The sequence below is a fragment of the Wyeomyia smithii genome, chromosome 3 (assembly GCF_029784165.1).
Source record: "Wyeomyia smithii strain HCP4-BCI-WySm-NY-G18 chromosome 3, ASM2978416v1, whole genome shotgun sequence".
NCBI lineage: Eukaryota > Metazoa > Arthropoda > Insecta > Diptera > Culicidae > Wyeomyia > Wyeomyia smithii.
Genome location: NC_073696.1, coordinates 65,995,643 through 66,017,747, shown reverse-complemented (window position 1 = coordinate 66,017,747; position 22,105 = coordinate 65,995,643). Strand labels below are relative to the sequence as shown.

The following is a 22,105-nucleotide window of genomic DNA, read 5'->3' as shown; positions in this document are numbered from 1 at the left end:
CGTTGAGGGTTGGGATTTGTGATACCACAAAGTCGAAAGATATGAAGACAAATCATTATCAATATCAGCCAGGTTCTGATAAAATACAGCGAAAAATAACAATTAGCGAATTTGGCTGGTGAGATAAGACACAAAATTGTATGTATTTTACCATAAGTTTATTACACGATAAATAAATAAAGCCGCAAAGTTCACTCAAAGTTTCTAACTCTTCGGTATTTGAACGGAACTCTCGTTTAGCAGTTTATAGTCGAAGGTGTAGATCATGTTTGCGTGTTTCAGCTCATCTAGGGAAGATTTAGTTTTCATTTGTCGTATCCGCTTCCCAAGGGCAAAAGCGAACATCGCTGCGGATATCTGAAAATATTCACATGGTAATAAAAAGTTTTGGAATTATTAATTGATTTACCTGAACAAAAGCCACTACCAGAATTCCACTAATAATCGTTCGGGAACAATGCTCAAGAATTGAATACATCTTAGCATGACATCCTGCTTGAAACGGGACACAATTACCACCAAGGTAGGCAGTGCAACAAGAAGCAGGGAGTTGTGATTTCAAATCATCGTTCAGTAAGTCTACTGTGAGTACATCGCTCCAATCTTTGTAGCTTATAACACCACAACATTTCAACTGTTAAAAAAGTAAAGTAATAGTAGTTAAGCAATTTTATGAAAGCATATATGATGCTTTACTCACCTGGATTTGCATATAATCAACCGAATCTTGCATGTTATTATTCCATGGATAATGTTGCAAACAGCTACTCATAGATTCCATAAGAATTCCGCTAACTTCTTGACGATGATAGATGCCAACTAAAGTTGCGGTCACTTCGAGTAAAACGACAACTGACAAAATTCCACAATACTATAAGACGCAGTAAAAAAAACTTAATATTTTTTACAACGCAACTAAATTCTACTCACTATATTGATTAGAAGCGAACTTTCCCGTATCGTTCCGATAAATCCGAATGCAGCAATCAACAGCGTTATCATACCCACAGAAATAAACATAAACGTAGGTGAATAAAATTGCTCATCGATAAAGCTTGTGAAATCGCTATACACGGACTGAATAGCCACTCCGGTAGAAATCACCAGTACTGCAGTAAACTGAAATGTTAAAATAAATATTATTGATGTCATTCTATTCATTTCATAGCTAATAACAAAAACTTACCACAAACATCACATTAATCATGAATAAAAAAAACTTTATCCATTTCATGGACCAGCTTCCGGTGTGATGCTCGTGTTTCATTTTGCCCGCGTTTTGACTTCCGTTATCAGAGACTTCTGAACACTAACTGGTGAATGTTGGCGATGTCCAAATCGCCTGATTGCGAACAAAAAATCATACTGCAGGTTATGATATCTAGTCTCTATCTGTTATCACTTTTAGGGCGTTCAGCTAAGTCTTTCGGTCGTCATGCATACATTCAAATGGTTGAAGGCAATAATTTTCTTTAAAATTTGAGTTCAAATTTAATGAATAACTTTTTAAAATAGAACTAAAATTAGATACATTTTTTATTGTTTGATTACATTTATTTTATGTTGAATCTATGTAATACCTCATATCATCTTGCAGTTCCATAGTTGATCTAATTGCTAAGACTTTTGATCATCTATAACAATGAGCTATATTGAAAGAATGAAGCTGCGAGAATGCAATTGAGTGGCTGTAGAGATATGATGCAAAATTAGATATAGTTTTCATGGATGTAGGGTAAGGAACATATTTTAAGCAGCTTTCCACACTCAAAATTTTTTGCCGGGTCTCGGTAATTTATTGCCGAGCACCAATGAATGCTCGGTTAAAAAAAAAGGCTGTCACATTTTTCGTGAATTTCGGTTCACCTAACTGAAATTTCGACTCGGTAATACTTTGTGCCGAAATTTCAGTTAGACTGAACCGAGATTTACGAAAAAATGTGACAGCTGTCATTTTTTTTAACCGAGCACTCAGTGGTGCCGTTCTCGGCAATAAATTACCGAGACCCGGCAAAAAAACTTAATAATTTATTTTACAGTGTTGAGAAGTCACCATTTGTGATTGGACACACATACTCAATATTTATTAATATTTATCATAAATACTTAAGCTACTAACAATCCCCCCCCCACCTATTTCAACAGAAACAAAAGTATATCAATCTGTCAAAACTTGTAAATTTGTGTAAAATTAAGTTAGCAAACTTTAACAACAATCAATTGAACTTACCAATCCAGGGACACTGTTCAAATCACCCCGAACCTATTTTAAGTAGGTTCCATCTGTTTTGCAGGCGTTTTTTTTTCAGCACCCGAAGTGGCTCCTGAATGGCTGTAATATAAATCTATTTGTTTTGAATGATCAGGGGCGACTCGTCCATAGGTGCAACCTGTGCAATGCACATGGGGACGTCAGGCAAAAAATGAATCTAAAATCCAAATTTATGCTCTTATTTTCTTATTTTTTAGTTTTATTTTTAAAGAGTAACAAGGGGAATTATTTGCTTTTATTCGCGGATAAAATTGTAGTTACTTCTCCAAACTCTGATTTTCAGAACTTCTAGTTGAACAGGTAGGTTCAACAGCCACGAGTCGCCCTGTGAATGATGTTTGTTCACAGATTTCTTTGTGATTAACGGTATATCTTGTATTCGTAAGACAGCTTGACAGTCGAAGTTTTCGTTTCCATCATTGAAAATGTCGATATTGATCAAAATTCAGGAGTTCGAGGACTGTTTTCTTCGACTGATTAAAATGGGCGCCACTGCTCAAGCCTTACCTTACCCTAACCTTGTTATGCTGGTAGCAAATACACATATTTGGTAGATTGATTTTGAATTTTTATTGTACTGACTATAAAATAGGATATTTAATGTATGATTATAATAACCTTTTAATTTGGGTTTTTACAACCCACACTGAGGGATCGCTCTGATCCTTAACATAGGGGGTTTCACCCCGGGAGTACTGAAACTCACCTAAGTAAAAATACCGGAACATAACCGCATAGAGGCCAAAATTAGCCTCTTTCGACCACCACTCGGGAAACTCCAGGATCCAAAGACTCCATCGCACCAAAAGAGGGAAGATTTTATTTTTTCACTATTAAATAAAAACTCACGTCTGAACTCGTAGGCTGTCTAACCGAAAGTGTCAGTCCTGCTGACAGTTTATTATCATTTATGTTCGCATCGTACGAAACAAGCGTTACTTAACTTTTCTATGGTTACTTTTAGAAAGGGCGTATGCCACAGCACTTCCTCTTTTTAAAAAAAAACTTCATTTTAACAATTTTACAAACTTCTTTTGACGAACTTAATTAATAAAAAATCGAAAGATTTTTCAATCTATTTAGGCATTTGCCAAATTTTATAAACATAGTCTTTGTAAACTTTAGTATGCTTTAATCTTTTCGATCGCCTCAACTCGGCTCCCGAAGTTTCCATCGATAATTTTCTTTTTCTGGATCTGGAGGCCAATTCGCTGTCAGGAAAACCTTTGCAGTCCTGCTCCTCTTCTATGCTTGTTCGTTGTCCTAGAATGTCCGATACTTCGATCGGTCTTCATATCAGCACCAGCTTTGATCCATTAGGCCTCCTCTCTTGTATTTTAATTTGACTTCGGTGGGCCATTATAGGCACGTTTCCAATCGTAATCTGGAATGTGTTTTTAGAATAACGCTTTAAAGAATTTGCCTTTAACCAACGCATGTGGTTATGTGGTTTGTTATTCTTGTACCACACCACATCACCCTCCATCAGGTTGTTAAAATTATCGTTAGTATTTTCGGTCGTAACATCTGTAGGGATTTCCCTCACATTAGTACGACCTGATGAATTTTCATCACTTGGAGGGCATGGTAACGACATTTGTCGTTTATAATGTTTTTTTGGGTTTATTAAATCTGAAATTATTTTAGGAAAATAATTGAAAATTCTTTCAGACGGAAAACCTCTGTCATTTGTCAAACAGGTGTTTCTATGAGTAAATAGAAACAAGTTAATTTGATCCTCCCAGTTTAATTCATTGGTTTCAGGTTCCATTAGAAACCTTTTTAATTGTTCTCGCCAATCTTTCCGCTTGACCATTACTTGATGGATTATAAGGCGGACTTTTTAGCACCTTTATTCCTTGCCTTTCTAAAAAGTTGACAAAACCATAAGAATTTAACGGAGGGCCTCCATCCGATACCAGCACATCTGGTAACCCGAACCTTGCAAAAAACGCTACTAGTTTTCTAAGAACCTTATCCGAATCAGTACCCTCCTTCATTTATTCAACTTCAATCCATTTGGAAAAGCTATCGACTATTAGTAGAAAAGTACGATGCTCAAAGTAAAAAATATCTATGTGTACTCTACTGAAGGGTTTATTAGTAGGAATCCATTTGGATTCTACTTTTGATTTAGACATTATCGCCATACTACAGCAAATATCACAGCTGGTTACATAATTTCCAATATCCCCATTTATTCCGTACCAATAAACAGAACGCCTAGCCAGTTGCTTCATTTTAATCATACCAATATGATTGGCATGTAATAATTTTAAAATTCGGCTTTGCATTTGCGATGGTATTACAACCCTATCTTGATATAACAAGCATTCGTCCATAATCTCAAACTCATGCTGATTAGAAAAAACGTTGATAAATTTTTTATCAACTTTCTTTGGCCAACCATTTCTTATATATATAAATATTTCCATTAAGAAGAATTTCTTAGTCATACTGGCTATCTGCATTGAATTAATGGGAATTTCTTGCTAAAATTTTTATGTTTTATTAATTCCTCGTCTAATTGTTTTGGCACCGCTTCTGATAATGGAAATCGCGAACAGAAGTCTGCGTTTCCCATTTCAGAAGAGGGCCTGTACCTTATATTTTGTTTATTTATTTAATATCACATCATCTGACACATAGGTGGTCTTAATGATAAACTAAATCTAGGATGTACACGTAATAAAAATCACTTCTGGAGAATGTTTATGCTTGTCGACTACGGAGAAGTTGCTTGAACATATTTACCGACATGTTAAAGTCAAATGAGGCTGCAACGGTGTTGAAGCTTGCTGACATAAAGCGAATGGGATCATGTTGTCCATGTGATATGCATTACGCTGGGGCAGAGAAAGAAAATTTCTTCGTCTTAATGATCGTTCTGGGGCATATAAATCTAATCGCTCTAAAACTCTTGGGGCGTCAATCTCACCAGCAAGAATTTTGAATACGAAGGTAGCCTGTGCATCAAAACGTCTTTTATGCAGTGTTTCTATGCCTAAAAGTCGGCAACGATCAGAATACTCCGGTAGCTGCTGCGGATCTTGCCATGGCAGAGAACGTAGGGCGTAACGTACGAACTTCCGTTGCACGGCTTCAATTTTTGTTATCCAATTTGCGTTGAATGGACACCACACTACCGAATTCGTTTCAAGAACAGAACGGACCAGGGAGATGTACAGTGATCGAAGGCACAGTGGATCGCGGAATTCCGATGCTGTCTTAAAGATAAATCCAAGTTGTCGATTCGCCTTTGCAATAATCTCGTTGTAGTGCAATCTGAATGATAGCGATGCGTCTAAAGTAACACCCAAGTCTCGAACCTGGTTAACTTTCGTTAATGTTTGGTCAAACATGGTGTAGCTGAACGTTATAGGATCATTTTTTCTATGGAAAGAGATTACGCAACATTTCTGGATACTGATTGTTAGCAGGTTGTTGGTACACCACTTATAAGAAATGTTGATAAGCCTCTGGAGTTCGTGACAGTCAGCGATACTTCGTATAATCCGCATTAATTTGACATCGTCTACAAAAACATTCGGCTTGGCTCTGGCAGTAATAAGGATGCGACATTTATGAACAGTGCAAAGAGCAGTGGTCCTAAATTACTACCCTGCGGAACGCCGGATAGATTCGAAAAGTGTGTAGAATGTTGTGATCCGATTTTAACGTACAGCGTTCGATTTACCAAATAGGACCTTAGCCATTGCATTGTACGAGAGCAGAAGCAACTCCTAATTTCTCCAACTTGGCGAGCAGGACACCATGGTCAACGCGATCGAACGAAGCTTTCAAATCTGTATAAACTACGTCGATTTGTGCACCTTCAGTCATGTTCTGTATGCATGTAGTAGTAAATTGTACGAGATTGGTAGTTGTAGAACGATTTGGATAGAAGCCGTGTTGGTCCATCGAGATGTAATGCTTGCAACTAGCAAAGAGTGCGTTGTAAATTATAATTTCGAATACTTTTGAACAAGCGCAAAGAGAAGTAATGCCTCTGTAATTCTGTATATCGCGTTTGTCACCTTTTTTGTGAACAGGGAACATAACCGACAATTTCCAACTGGTAGGAAAAGCACATCGCCGAAGCGACAAGTTAAATAGTAAATTAAGCGGGCGAAGAAAAACAGCTGTACATTTTTTCAAAACGCAGGAAGGTATGCCATCAGGGCCAGGAGCAAAAGAGGACTTCATTTTTTCTATTGCAGCTTCTATTTCACGGTTAGTTATCAGGAATGAGCTAAAGTCAATTACGTCGCTAGGAACACAATCTAGAGCTGAGCTTATCTCTGCGGTTGTAGCAGTAGAGCTACGAAAAATCTGCTGGAAGTGCTGGGCAAATAGTGCGCACTTCTCTAGAGCCGTGTTGCCATGTCTATCACCCAAAAACATATTTTTCGGCAGGCCCTCTTCCTTTCTCTTGCTGTTGACAAATCTCCAAAAAGGCCTAGTGTTCCGTCTTAGACAGCTCTGCATCCAAAGAGTATGTCGTTTGTACAGGTAGCGATTTAAAATTCGGTAGGAGTTGCTAGCGTGATTAAACGCTTGTTTCGTTAGAGGGTTACGCATTCTGCAATATCTGCGCAGAGCCAAGGATCGTTGTCTCTTAAGCTGCCGTAAACGAGAGTTTGACCACGGGGGTTTTGATGTCGGTCGGTGAGGGGGAACACAGTGAGCAAGTTCGTTTTTAATGGCATGGTTGAAAAAGTCGATTGCGTCGTCAAGAGGAGGGTCATTTTCTAAAAACTGCCAATCGATTTGCGAAATAACCGTGCTCAAAGTCTCGGAGTCGGCTCTGCGGAAATCTAAACTTGGTTCAGGTGGGTATTCCTCGAATTGAACTGGTACCGTTTGATGGATTGTTAAGTCCAATGCTGGATGATTTGAGTCGAGAGGTACCACCGGTTCACACAGGAGGTTCACACCGGGTTTCGTAGTTAGTCAGAACCCAATCGAGGAGACGCTCGTTGCTGTTCGTGACGTAGTTAAGTTGAGACAAATGGTGAAGGCTGAATCCATCCAGCAGGGCAGAACAAGCAGCTGAGATTTGCGATTGAAGATAGTCAATAGTTGGCAAACTACTATTTGAGCGGCTCCAAATCAATCCCGATTGGTTATAGTTACCAAATAACAACGAAAGATCGTCTCGGTTCAAGTTGGACATAACAGATCCGATAGACTGGATGTGATTATCGATGGCATTAACATCAGCCCTACGATCAGGGGGCAAATAAATAACACCGACACTGATTCTGTAGAGCAGCGTGGTAATAATTACCCAAAGCTGTTCCAGTGTATCGCAAACTGGAGTAGGGTCAATGTAGCTACTGAAGCGATTCGAAACAGCAATCAAGACTCCACCACCACGCGTCTTGGAACTATTATTCTGATTGCGATCACATCGGTAAACGGTGAAAGCGCAACCGAACAGCTGCACTGAATGAATCTGGGCATCCAGCCACGTTTCAGTTAGTACAATGACATCGTACTCACATTCTGAAGCGGTCAAGAAAAAATCCTCTATTTTAGTCCGTAGACCCCGAACATTTTGGTAGATTATCCGTAGTCCAGAGTTGGCCTCGATGACGGGTTGATTGATTGATGATTGACTACGGGGTGCGGGAATACCAGGTGGTGAATTATTGCAAACAGAAGTATACTTGCCAGTAGTAGCAAGCTGGAAGACCCCTTCTCCATACTCAAACACAGGACCGGGACGACTGATGAGCGCTGGCTGCAGTGGCGCGACTGTGATGAGCGGATTGGGGGCTTCCATGTTGCGTGATTTAGTGCGTCCTGGGGTGGATCCGAGTAAGACAAACTGGTCGTCGATACAAGCTGGCGAATCGATTGAAGCGGGGGATTCGGTAATCGGTGTGTCACAGTCACTGCGGTGAACTGAATGCTGCGCGGGACGAGTAGGTAGTAGCAAGTTGATATCAAAATAGTATATGGACATTTCCAGAATATATCGCTGTAATCTTGTTACGAATATTGCGTTCTTGCCTTCTTTTTCAAAAATACCAACCAACGGTTTATGATCTGTGAAAACTAAAAATTTTTGGCCATACAGATATTTATGAAACTTTTTTATTGTTGATACCAGGGCCAACGCTTCTAGCTGAAGTATAGGGTAAATCCGCTGGGCTGAATTCAAGGAGAAAGATGTGAAACATATTGGTCTTTCAACCCCAACTACAATATGTGCCATCACTTCCCCTAGGCCATAGCCGGACGCATCAAAAAATATCACAATTTGTTTCTTTGGATCATAGAATTCCAAAATTTTGCTATTAAGCAAGGCTTCTTTGCTCTCATTAAAGGCCTTCTCACAATTCTCCTCCCAAACAAACTTATTTTCATTCCTCAAAAGATTATACAAAAAATATAACTTAGAAGATAGATTTGGAATAAATTTGTTGTAGTAATTGATAAGACCTAAGAAAGATTTCAATTCTGTAACATTCCGTGGAGCTTTTGCCTCCCTGATAGTGAGTAATTTGTCTGGACAGGGCAACAATCCATCCTTGCTTAAAATATGACCTTAGTAAGGAAGTTTATCAACAAAAAATTTACATTTTTTTCAATTTACTTTTATGTTTGCTGCTGACAATTTCGTCAGAACCAGTTCCAATTTTTCTAAGCAATCCTGCAAATTTTTCCCTGCCACCAGAACATCATCCAAATAACAGGAGACATTTTCAATACCTTGAAGCACTTGATCCATTATTTGCTGGAATATAGAAGCGCTAGAAGAAGCACCCTGAGGTAAGCGATTGTAAGTATACAATCCTTTAATTGTGTTAATCGTCATAATTTTTTTGGATTTTTCTGATAAAGACAATTGCGTATAAGCACCCTCTAGGTCCAACGCACAAAAAACGCTACAACCTGATAAACCCGCGAATAAGTCTTGTGCAATTGGGAGTGGATAGGTATAAGGAATTAAACATTTGTTAATCGAAACTTTGCAATCAATGACCAATCTGATTTCGTTATTCTTTTTCATCACAATCACCACCGGTGACGCCCACTCGCTAGTTTTGATAGGTGTTATAACTTTCTCTTCTTCTAATTTATTCAAATAGGCTAGCACTTTGTCTCTCAATCTATAAGGAACATTTTAAGCATTTTTGAATATTAGTTTATCGTCTTTAAGTACCAGATCTGCTTCGAAACCTATTATGGGAGTTGAGAGGCTTTTTATGAAAACGTCAGAGAATTTTCTTCTAATTTCCTGTACCATTTCGGTACCTTTTTTTTTTTTTTTAAGGGGGGATTTGTTAGTAGCTTAAGTATTTATGATAAATATTAGTAAATAATGAGTATGTGTGTCCAATCACAAATGGTGACTTCTCAACACTGTTAGAAATTTGTAATTTTAATTGTTAGGATTTGTTTGCTTTCGCAATTAGGACTTATCATTCGTAGGGATTTAAACCTACTTGTCAGAAAAGGGGAAGTAAACTTACAACTAACTTAATTGCTAACTTATTGGATATAAAAAGAGCTTATCGTAGCATTTGAGGATTGCAACGATTTTTGTCGAAAATTGTTAATAATTTTATTTGACATAGCTTCTAATGGTTCAACACCAGTAAGTCTATGTAATTCGAGTGTACCAAACCAAGGAGGACGCTTCAAAATCATTTTCAGAATTTTATTCTGAATCCTTTGGAGCTTTTTTTTCCTTGTTGAACAGCAACTTGACCAGATCGGTACAGCATAAAGCATTGCTGGTCTAAAAATTTGTTTGTAAATCAAAAGTTTGTTCTTTAAACAAAGTTTAGAATTCCTGTTAATGAGAGGATATAAACATCTCGTATATTTGATGCACTTGGCTTGTATACTCTCAATGTGCTCTTTGAAAATAAGTTTTTATCATAAATTAGTCCTTAACCTTGTCGGACCAACTTAAAATAACCCCATTCATCTTGACAACGTGATTATTGTTTGGCTTGAGGAAAGAAGCCCTAGGCTTATGCGGAAAAATTATCATTTGAGTTTTAGAAGCATTGGGAGAGATTTTCCACTTTTGCAAGTAGGAAGAAAATATATCTAAACTTTTCTGCAATCGACTGCATATGACACGAAGATTTTTTCCTTTTACGGAAATGCTTGTGTCATCGCAGAACAATGACTTTGTGCATCCTGGAGGCAAATCAGGAAGATCTGAAGTGAATATGTTGTACAGGACTGGACCCAAGACTGAACCTTGAGGTACACCTGCTCTGACAGGAAATCTATCAGATTTTGAATTCTGATAGACAACCTGCAGAGTTCGATCAGTAAGATAATTTTTTAAAATTTTGATTAGGAAAATTGGAAAATTAAAAGTTTGCAATTTCGCAATCAAACATTTATGCCAAACACTGTCGAATGCTTTTTCTATGTCTAAAAGAGCAGCTCCAGTGGAATAACCTTCAGATTTGTTAGCTCGTATCATATTAGTAACTCTGAGCAATTGATGAGTTGTGGAATGCCCATGGCGAAATCCAAACTGTTCATTTGCAAAAATTGAATTTTCGTTGATGTGTGACATCATTCTGTTAGGAATAATTCTCTCAAACAGTTTACTTATTGAAGAAAGCAAACTGATTGGTCGATAACTTGAAACTTCAGCTGGGTTCTTATCCGGTTTTAAAATGGGAGTAATGTTTGCATTTTTCCATAATTTGGGAAAATATGCAATTTTGAAGCAGCAATTGAAAATTTTCACTAAAAATTCAATTGTGCTCTCAGGGAGATGTTTGATTAGTATATTAAAGATTCCATCGTCACCAGGTGCTTTCATATTTTTGAAATTTTTAATAATTGATTTAATCTCATTCAAGTTAGTTTCAATTATTTCTGCAGGTAAAAAATTCTGGGAAGAAATTAAATCAAATTGACGTGTGACTTCATTTTCAATTGGACTCACAAAATTCAAATTTGAGTTATGAACACTCTCAAACTGCTGAGCAAGTCTTTGAGCCTTTTGTTCATTGGATACAAGAAAACGTTCACCATCTTTTAAAACTGGAATAGGCTTTGAAGGTTTCTTAAGAATCTTCGACAGCTTCCAAAATGGTTTTGAATATGGTTTCAATTTTTCAACTTTAGTCTCAAAATTTTGATTTCTCAGAAGAGTAAATCTATGTTTAATCTCTTTCTGTAAATCTTTATAAATAGTTTTAAAAACAGGGTCACGAGAACGTTGATATTGACGTCTGCGGACATTTTTCAAACGAATTAGAAGTTGAAGATTTTCGTCAATTATTGATGAATCAAATTTCACTTGAGCCTTTGGAACAGAATAATTCCTGGCATCAGCAATTGCACATTTTAATGCTTCCAAAGCGGAATCAATATTCACTTCGTTTTGCAAATCAAGCTCATTATTGAAATTTCTCTCAATATGAGTTTTGTATCTTTCCCAATTAGCCTTGTTATAATTAAAAACAGAGCTCATAGGGTTTAAAACTGATTCATGTGATAAAGAAAAAGTTATTGGTGTTTTTAAATAAGTGTGATCAAATCACTACATACATGACTTTGATCTGTTAGCACCAAATCAATTGTTGAAGGGTTTCTTACAGAAGAAAAGCATGTAGGACTATTCGGAGACAAAATTGGGGGCTTCCATGTTGCGTGATTTAGTGCGTCCTGGGGTGGATCCGAGTAAGACAAACTGGTCGTCGATACAAGCTGGCGAATCGATTGAAGCGGGGGATTCGGTAATCGGTGTGTCACAGTCACTGCGGTAAACTAAATGCTGCGCGGGACGAGTAGGTAGTAGCAAGTTGATATCAAAATAGTATATGGACATTTCCAGAATATATCGCTGTAATCTTGTTACGAATATTGCGTTCTTGCCTTCTTTTTCAAAAATACCAACCAACGGTTTATGATCTGTGAAAACTAAAAATTTTTGGCCATACAGATATTTATGAAACTTTTTTATTGTTGATACCAGGGCCAACGCTTCTAGCTGAAGTATAGGGTAATTCCGCTGGGCTGAATTCAAGGAGAAAGATGTGAAACATATTGGTCTTTCAACCCCAACTACAATATGTGCCATCACTTCCCCTAGGCCATAGCCGGACGCATCAAAAAATATCACAATTTGTTTCTTTGGATCATAGAATTCCAAAATTTTGCTATTAAGCAAGGCTTCTTTGCTCTCATTAAAGGCCTTCTGACAATTCTCCTCCCAAACAAACTTATTTTCATTCCTCAAAAGATTATACAAAAAATATAACTTAGAAGATAGATTTGGAATAAATTTGTTGTAGTAATTGATAAGACCTAAGAAAGATTTCAATTCTGTAACATTCCGTGGAGCTTTTGCCTCCCTGATAGTGAGTAATTTGTCTGGACAGGGCAACAATCCATCCTTGCTTAAAATATGACCTTAGTAAGGAAGTTTATCAACAAAAAATTTACATTTTTTTCAATTTACTTTTATGTTTGCTGCTGACAATTTCGTCAGAACCAGTTCCAATTTTTCTAAGCAATCCTGCAAATTTTTCCCTGCCACCAGAACATCATCCAAATAACAGGAGACATTTTCAATACCTTGAAGCACTTGATCCATTATTTGCTGGAATATAGAAGCGCTAGAAGAAGCACCCTGAGGTAAGCGATTGTAAGTATACAATCCTTTAATTGTGTTAATCGTCATAATTTTTTTGGATTTTTCTGATAAAGACAATTGCGTATAAGCACCCTCTAGGTCCAACGCACAAAAAACGCTACAACCTGATAAACCCGCGAATAAGTCTTGTGCAATTGGGAGTGGATAGGTATAAGGAATTAAACATTTGTTAATCGAAACTTTGCAATCAATGACCAATCTGATTTCGTTATTCTTTTTCATCACAATCACCACCGGTGACGCCCACTCGCTAGTTTTGATAGGTGTTATAACTTTCTCTTCTTCTAATTTATTCAAATAGGCTAGCACTTTGTCTCTCAATCTATAAGGAACATTTTAAGCATTTTTGAATATTAGTTTATCGTCTTTAAGTACCAGATCTGCTTCGAAACCTATTATGGGAGTTGAGAGGCTTTTTATGAAAACGTCAGAGAATTTTCTTCTAATTTCCTGTACCATTTCGGTACCTTTTTTTTTTTTTTTTTTTAAGGGGGGATTTGTTAGTAGCTTAAGTATTTATGATAAATATTAGTAAATAATGAGTATGTGTGTCCAATCACAAATGGTGACTTCTCAACACTGTTAGAAATTTGTAATTTTAATTGTTAGGATTTGTTTGCTTTCGCAATTAGGACTTATCATTCGTAGGGATTTAAACCTACTTGTCAGAAAAGGGGAAGTAAACTTACAACTAACTTAATTGCTAACTTATTGGATATAAAAAGAGCTTATCGTAGCAATTGAGGATTGCAACGATTTTTGTCGAAAATTGTTAATAATTTTATTTGACATAGCTTCTAATGGTTCAACACCAGTAAGTCTATGTAATTCGAGTGTACCAAACCAAGGAGGACGCTTCAAAATCATTTTCAGAATTTTATTCTGAATCCTTTGGAGCGTTTTCTTCCTTGTTGAACAGCAACTTGACCAGATCGGTACAGCATAAAGCATTGCTGGTCTAAAAATTTGTTTGTAAATCAAAAGTTTGTTCTTTAAACAAAGTTTAGAATTCCTGTTAATGAGAGGATATAAACATCTCGTATATTTGATGAACTTGGCTTGTATACTCTCAATGTGCTCTTTGAAAATAAGTTTTTTATCATAAATTAGTCCTTAACCTTGTCGGACCAACTTAAAATAACCCCATTCATCTTGACAACGTGATTATTGTTTGGCTTGAGGAAAGAAGCCCTAGGCTTATGCGGAAAAATTATCATTTGAGTTTTAGAAGCATTGGGAGAGATTTTCCACTTTTGCAAGTAGGAAGAAAATATATCTAAACTTTTCTGCAATCGACTGCATATGACACGAAGATTTTTTCCTTTTACGGAAATGCTTGTGTCATCGCAGAGCAATGACTTTGTGCATCCTGGAGGCAAATCAGGAAGATCTGAAGTGAATATGTTGTACAGGACTGGACCCAAGACTGAACCTTGAGGTACACCTGCTCTGACAGGAAATCTATCAGATTTTGAATTCTGATAGACAACCTGCAGAGTTCGATCAGTAAGATAATTTTTTAAAATTTTGATTAGGAAAATTGGAAAATTAAAAGTTTGCAATTTCGCAATCAAACATTTATGCCAAACACTGTCGAATGCTTTTTCTATGTCTAAAAGAGCAGCTCCAGTGGAATAACCTTCAGATTTGTTAGCTCGTATCATATTAGTAACTCTGAGCAATTGATGAGTTGTGGAATGCCCATGGCGAAATCCAAACTGTTCATTTGCAAAAATTGAATTTTCGTTGATGTGTGACATCATTCTGTTAGGAATAATTCTCTCAAACAGTTTACTTATTGAAGAAAGCAAACTGAAACTTCAGCTGGGTTCTTATCCGGTTTTAAAATGGGAGTAATGTTTGCATTTTTCCATAATTTGGGAAAATATGCAATTTTGAAGCAGCAATTGAAAATTTTCACTAAAAATTCAATTGTGCTCTCAGGGAGATGTTTGATTAGTATATTAAAGATTCCATCGTCACCAGGTGCTTTCATATTTTTGAAATTTTTAATAATTGATTTAATCTCATTCAAGTTAGTTTCAATTATTTCTGCAGGTTAAAAAATTCTGGGAAGAAATTAAATCAAATTGACGTGTGACTTCATTTTCAATTGGACTCACAAAATTCAAATTTGAGTTATGAACACTCTCAAACTGCTGAGCAAGTCTTTGAGCCTTTTGTTCATTGGATACAAGAAAACGTTCACCATCTTTTAAAACTGGAATAGGCTTTGAAGGTTTCTTAAGAATCTTCGACAGCTTCCAAAATGGTTTTGAATATGGTTTCAATTTTTCAACTTTAGTCTCAAAATTTTGATTTCTCAGAAGAGTAAATCTATGTTTAATCTCTTTCTGTAAATCTTTATAAATAGTTTTAAAAACAGGGTCACGAGAACGTTGATATTGACGTCTGCGGACATTTTTCAAACGAATTAGAAGTTGAAGATTTTCGTCAATTATTGATGAATCAAATTTCACTTGAGCCTTTGGAACAGAATAATTCCTGGCATCAGCAATTGCACATTTTAATGCTTCCAAAGCGGAATCAATATTCACTTCGTTTTGCAAATCAAGCTCATTATTGAAATTTCTCTCAATATGAGTTTTGTATCTTTCCCAATTAGCCTTGTTATAATTAAAAACAGAGCTCATAGGGTTTAAAACTGATTCATGTGATAAAGAAAAAGTTATTGGTGTTTTTTAAAATAAGTGTGATCAAATCACTACATACATGACTTTGATCTGTTAGCACCAAATCAATTGTTGAAGGGTTTCTTACAGAAGAAAAGCATGTAGGACTATTCGGAGACAAAATAGAATAGTATCCTGAAGAACAATCATTGAATAAAATTCTGCCATTGGAATTACTTTGAGAATTATTCCATGAACGATGTTTAGCGTTAAAATCGCCGATTATGAAAAATTTCGAACGATTTCTGGTGAGTTTTTGTAAATCACCTTTAAAATAATTTTTGAGCTCGCGTGTGCATTGAAATGGTAAATATGCTGCGGCAATAAATAAAATACCAAGTTCAGTTTGAACTTCAATTCCCAATGTTTCAATAACTTTCGTCTCAAGATGGGGAAGAGCACGATGTTTGATTCGGCGATGAATAACAATTGCAACTCCACCGCCGGAACCCTGAATCCTATCATATCTACGAACCACGTAATTGGGATCATATTTTAATTTTATGTTAGGTTTCAGAAATGTTTCAGTAATAATTGCAATATGCACATTATTTACTGTTAAAAAATTAAAAAGCTCATTCTCATTGGCCTTCAATGAGCGAGCATTCCAATTTAATATTTTAATTGTTTTATTTAAAATCATTGCTAAATTTTAAATTAGAAACAATTTTAGTAGTAAAATTTGTGCCTATTTGAATGGCTTCAAACATTGATTTTGCCTGCAACATGGCGTTCATAAGATCGAACATTGCCTGTTGCAAAAAAGAAAGTTTACCTGCCGTAATAGGCCCCAGGCAGTTGACATTAGAAAAAATATTTTCGGCAGCAATATTAGCTGGAGTAATAGGTGTACAATTATTTTCTAGCGTGTTTTGCTTACCCATATTAACGGTCATTTTCGAACTACCAACACTAGGCGGTATAATGTTCGAACTACCTGTAACCTGTGCATAAGTTAAACGGGTATGCAAAGGAGTAGGTAAACTATGCGTCACGCTTGGTACGCTTGGAGGATTTTGTTATGAAGTTGGTTTTAATTGAGAAATTGAATTTTGTTTACCTTGCTTTGCCTTAACAATTGCTAAACGGACTGGGCATTGATAAAAATTTGACATATGGTTGCCGTTACAATTCGCACAGCGAAAATTTTTACTCTCTTTTACAGGACATGTGTCCTTTTTGTGAGAAGAGTCTCCACAATTAGACATTTTTGGTCCATGTTACAGAATTTGGAACCATGGCCATAACGTTGGCAAGTACGGCATTGGGTGATATGCTTTTCACCTCCGCCATACTTCCTATAAATTTCCCACTTTACACGCACATTATACAAAGCATGTGCTTTTTCAAAAAATTTTAAGTTGTTAACCTCATTGCGGTTAAAATGAATTAAATAATTAACAAGGCCATATATCCGAAACCAGTCGGTTAACTCCGGCCATCCTCTTCGTTAAAAGAAAATAGTTGAACCGTGCCAAAATTTAACAGGATCTGTATATAAATATACATACCCATACATATTTAAAAGTTTTCTGTTTTGCCACCCCCGATTCATTTTTTGCCGCGAACTAACACTGTCTTTAGTTTAACCTACAACAAGCACAATATTCAAGAATCAAATTAATAAACTCATGCTGTAAAAAAACAAATAAAAATGCAATATTATTTTTCAGACATGAGATCATTTGAAAAATATTAATAGAATTCTTTTTATTACAATTGGTGTTATGAAGAAGCATATTCTCTACTGAGAATAAAAATGAATAATCATACAGATTCAAAATGTACCAAACTAAAATACGCTCAGTTACAAAACGAAGTAATAGTTGTTTATTGACAATGCTTTTAGTCGGCGTGCAGCCAAACCGAACCAAGCGTCGAAAAACATTTACCGCCGCAATTGCTGTGTACAAGCTGTTACAGAGAATTTTTGTTATAATATCGTTATCAAATGCTCAAACGATTTCGTTACTTCATAATAGATAGATTATTACTTCTCATATCCACTGGGTGTCAATAAATCAATCTGAGCAAACGGCGCTTAGTTCGGTCTGATCGCACGCCGACCATATATTAATATCATACTTATCAATTGAAGAAAAATCATTGATTTTATGTTTGCTATCCTCATAACATCATGCTGTCAAAATGAACTTGATATTTCTGCTGGTTCAATCTCAGTACAGCCAAACCCGAATGATCGAGAAAGATAGCAAGAAAAAAATGAGAGTGAGAGTTGACGATAAGAGAATCATTGTAATACCGCAAACTCTTTTGTAATGAACCATGCATCGTAGTTGGCTGATTCTGGTGTTGCATCATTTTGGCGTAATGTCAGTAGTATGATATTGACTTGTCGCAGCTCTGGGTGAGACCTTTCAATACGACCTTGAACGGCTTGGCGTTCTTGGTGTCATATGTAAAAAATTTGTACATCTTGTCAGTTAAATACTGAACAAGACGATCACGACCCTTTACTGAGTCGGCTTATAAGCGGCATTCACCCCTACGGCCAATTCGATAGGTAACTTTAACGTCAGAAACAAACGTTGAAAGTTTACACAATAGGTGGAACTTTCTCCTTTTTTAAAGATTTTATATTTTGTATAGTTTCATTATTGGCAACTTCCATTTCACCAGCTTCTTGCTCAGGCAAAATATCAAAAGGATTGTCACTACAGACACTCGAAGTGTCAGAAAGAGATGCCTCTCTTTTCCTCCCCGCAGCGAAGCGAGGTTTCTTTTTCCGTCCAGCCATTTCAGGTGATACGAAAAAAGTTAAAACAAATGTTAAATTCAAAAGTAGGTAACCTTGAGAAAGACTGATGGGAAATAACTTTCAGGTAGTCTTTAAAAGACACACTGACGAAACACAAACTTTGAAGCTATAGGCAGTCAAAGACCAGTCCACAAGCAACCGAAAAAACGTCTGATCTGTAGGACAGTTCAAGACTCACTGATTTCGGTACCTTTTTGTTCATCAATGTTATTTATCATATTTGTACCTGTAAAAAATTTCTCCAGTTGCAAAAAAACGCATCTAGACCGTCTCGTCCCAATAAAGGTATAAAATTACATTTGCTGTCCAGTACGACTAAAGTCAAATTTGCTTTTATGTCATTATATACTACCGACACGGTTGTCTCCCCTATAATCTTCAATTGATCGCCATTCACCACAGCCAACTTTTCAGCTGACTTTCCTAAAGGAGCCCTGAAGTAGGAATCATACAAGACTTTGCTCATCACCGTCACTGATGAGCCACAATCTACTTCCATCTGTATATTTTTCCCTTCCATGATGACATTTATCAAACATGGATTATTAATTTTGTTAATTGTAGATACAAGCATGCATTGCAATTCACCTTTATCCTCATCGTTGCTATCCGAGTCGTTGGTCCGCAGTTGACTAAAAATTTCCTCGATATTCTTACTCTGGCTCGGTCCAGGTTTTCATAGCTATCTACAAATTTAACTGAGCCCCTAAGTGAGTTTTTTAACTTGAAACACTTTTTTCTAAGATGTCCACTGACCCCACAAAAATGGCATATTATATTCGGATTGGCCTTTTTCCCTAACTGCTGCCCTTTGTGCCATTCAGCTGGCTTAATATTCGAGTACCTTTTATCTTTTTCTTGCTCTTTCAGGTAATGAATGGTAATTGCTCTTTCAGGTAATGAACCCTAATCGCGACCTAACTGGTCCTTTCGAAGGACCGGGGGCATACTGCTGCGTGTTCTCTACTTTGGGCATATCATAGGTTTTGAAAATATTTTGTACCATCGGTCCAATGGGACTACTGAATGACGAACTTGCCCTCTCTCCTATGCCTAAAGACTTCGCGTTCATTTTAGCCATTTCTCAGGTAAGAATAATTTTTTCAGTAGCCTCGGCATTCAAATCTTCATCTTCGTTCAATAGCTTCTCCTGCAGCCCTATATCAGTGATACCAGAAATGATTCTGTCCCTAATTGCATGATCTTTAAAACTACCGAAGGAACAAAATTCTGCTAATGATTTGATAGCAAGCACATAATCCTCCAGTGACTCATCTGGGTTCTGGACTCTTTTTGAGAATCTAAGACGCTGTACCAACCCTGAAGGTCTTTTATCGAACCTAGTCTTTAGTTTTTTTTATCATCTCGCCATACTCTATAGAGCCTAGATTTCCCAGAGGAAAAAGCAATTTTAATTCGCCGTAAACATGCGGACCGCTCAACGCAATGAAATTGGCTTTTTTTTGTTCATTCGTTACTCCGTTAGCCAAAAAGCAATATTCCAGTCGGTCGACCCAATCAGAAAAGCACGCTCCTTTTCTGTAAGGTTCAATAAACGAGGCCATACTCATCTGAGCCATGCCTTTACTATGTGATTGAAACAAGTAACGTAGCGAAATAAAATTTTTCAGTTCCAAAATGTTTCCCAACTTATAAATTTATATAAAAATTTTATTGAAATTTCAAAAATAATAAAAGGAAAACGACTTACCAATTGAATCCTGAGGCTTTTTGTATTTTTAAATAATTCAGTAATTTTCAAAGGTCGACTCTTGTCGCCTATTTTTTTTTTATTTGTACTTTTCCTTGTATATTCTTTTAGTTTTCCGATATTTGTTGTTAGCCTTCCAATTACCACTTGAATTTTCAAATGGTTGGTGTCCTCGCTAAGCAGTCCAATCGTTCTCCAAAGACCGTCTTTTATTTTCCTACCACCAAATAAATAAAAAGTAATTAATACAATGTATAAAATTTATTTGGCTGAAACACAATTGAAAAGAAATACAAAAGTAATATATTTGCAAAGACCATTTTCATTTACTAATATATGAATAAAAGAACTGTGCTCCGCCACAATTGTTCAATTCACCCTATTGACTCGTCACAATGGCGAAAGCACAAAAGACTAGAGAGAAAAAAAAATGGCTTCCCAACTATTCCAACCGCGTGTTGAAATGGTTGCAGACAATATACATTACCGCCGAATATGTCTGAACAATTCCACACGGCAATGAGGTCCGCTGAACTTATTCTTCACTTTTTTATTGTCACTTAAAACAATTAGCTGCCAGATAGCCGCTGGCGGCTTTTTTGCTTTGCAGCAATTGTGTAGCAACGCCACCGAAACAATTGAATCACACAAAGAGAGAAAAAAAAACCCGCGCTGAAAATTTCAACGTCGAATTTATCACTAACTTTGATCCTCGTCGCCAGTTATAAAATAGGATATTTAATGTATGATTATAATAACCTTTTAATTTGGGTTTTTACAACCCACACTGAGGGATCGCTCTGATCCTTAACATAGGGGGTTTCACCCCGTGAGCACTGAAACTCACCTAAGTAAAAATACCGGAACTTAACCGCATAGAGGCCAAAATTAGCCTCTGACGACCACCACTCGGGAAACTCCAGGATCCAAAGACTCCAACGCACCAAAAGAGGAAAGATTTTCTTTTTTCACTATTAAATAAAAACTCACGTCTGAACTCGTGGTTGGTAAACGGCTGGGCAGTGCGTACCAGCAGTACACCCGTACTAGTTGGCATAAAATAGACCCCAGTGTGGTCCAAAGCATAATGCCCAGCAACTCCTATCCCTACCTCCACGTGGTACCGACTGGGATACGAGCAACCAAGGGAAGATCGGTGAACCAGTGGGAACTTGGTCGTATGCTGACAGGGAAGGGGGAGCTGCTCTCCTAGAAGGGCAGCTTGTCCGGGCGTCTGTTCCCCATGTTAGGGGCGGCTCAAACAGCGTCTGATCCGGAGCGGACGGCTGAATTATGAAATGCGGCGTCTCGCCAGCTACACCCAAGACGGCAGCCCCGTCGCGAGACTAGGCATCCGCAGCCCTAGTAAGGCAGCATGCCGAAACATTAAAATACTACGAACAATCAAGAATTGAATACGGACCGGAACAATTGGCAACGACCTAGGCGACGAAATAAGGACGACGATTGGAAGCTCGGTACATGGAACTGTAGATCGCTGAACGCCCCGGGTGGCGACCGGATTCTGCTGGATCAGCTAGAACCCCGCCACTTCGACATCGTTGCGCTCCAGGAGCTTTGCCGGAAAGGAGAGAAGGTACGGAGGATTTGTGGCTGCAAGGCACAGTACTACCAGAGCGGCGGCACAACCAATGAGCTGGGTACCGGCTTTATAGTGCTGGGCAGGATGCAGAGTCGTGTGATCAAGTGGCAGGCGATCAGCGACAGGTTGTGTTTGTTGAGAATAAAAGGCCGGTTCTACAACTACACTATCCTCAATGTGCACTGCCCTCACGAAGTGAAACTTCCTTTTCTAGAAGTTGTTGTTAAAATTGCCAAAGTCGATTTTCCGACTAATGTCGTACTTTGAAATTGGCTTTTGAAGGAGAACACTTTGTTGTACTGGAGGAAAACTTCACTTTATTGAACAAAAATTTACAAAAGTCATCTTAACACTACAAGTTACACACGCGATCTATAACTATTCGAAAAAATCCTTATC

The 22,105-nt window shown here is 37.3% G+C and overlaps 2 protein-coding genes across 7 annotated transcripts in view; both read right to left on the bottom strand.

The window, feature by feature from the left end:
* LOC129727437 (NADH dehydrogenase [ubiquinone] 1 alpha subcomplex subunit 13) overlaps positions 1-22,105 on the bottom strand; it is a 510,282-nt gene that overhangs the window by 18,480 nt on the left and 469,697 nt on the right. The gene's annotated exons all lie outside the window — the stretch shown is intronic.
* Positions 137-21,068, bottom strand: LOC129727435 (CD63 antigen-like). 3 transcript variants are annotated; one of them, XM_055685274.1, is made up of 7 exons: positions 20,951-21,068; positions 1,581-1,688; positions 1,187-1,517; positions 931-1,119; positions 701-871; positions 410-634; positions 137-357 (listed from the first exon to the last, which is right to left on the bottom strand). In XM_055685274.1, the coding sequence occupies exons 3-7, from the start codon at positions 1,265-1,267 to the stop codon at positions 205-207; spliced, it is 819 nt and encodes a 272-aa protein (XP_055541249.1). In that variant the 5' UTR covers positions 1,268-1,517; positions 1,581-1,688; positions 20,951-21,068; the 3' UTR covers positions 137-204. The 3 variants fall into 3 exon arrangements, with proteins under 3 accessions (XP_055541249.1, XP_055541247.1, XP_055541248.1); XM_055685272.1 differs by lacking the exon at positions 20,951-21,068 and adding an exon at positions 2,979-3,136; XM_055685273.1 differs by lacking the exon at positions 20,951-21,068 and adding an exon at positions 2,231-2,248.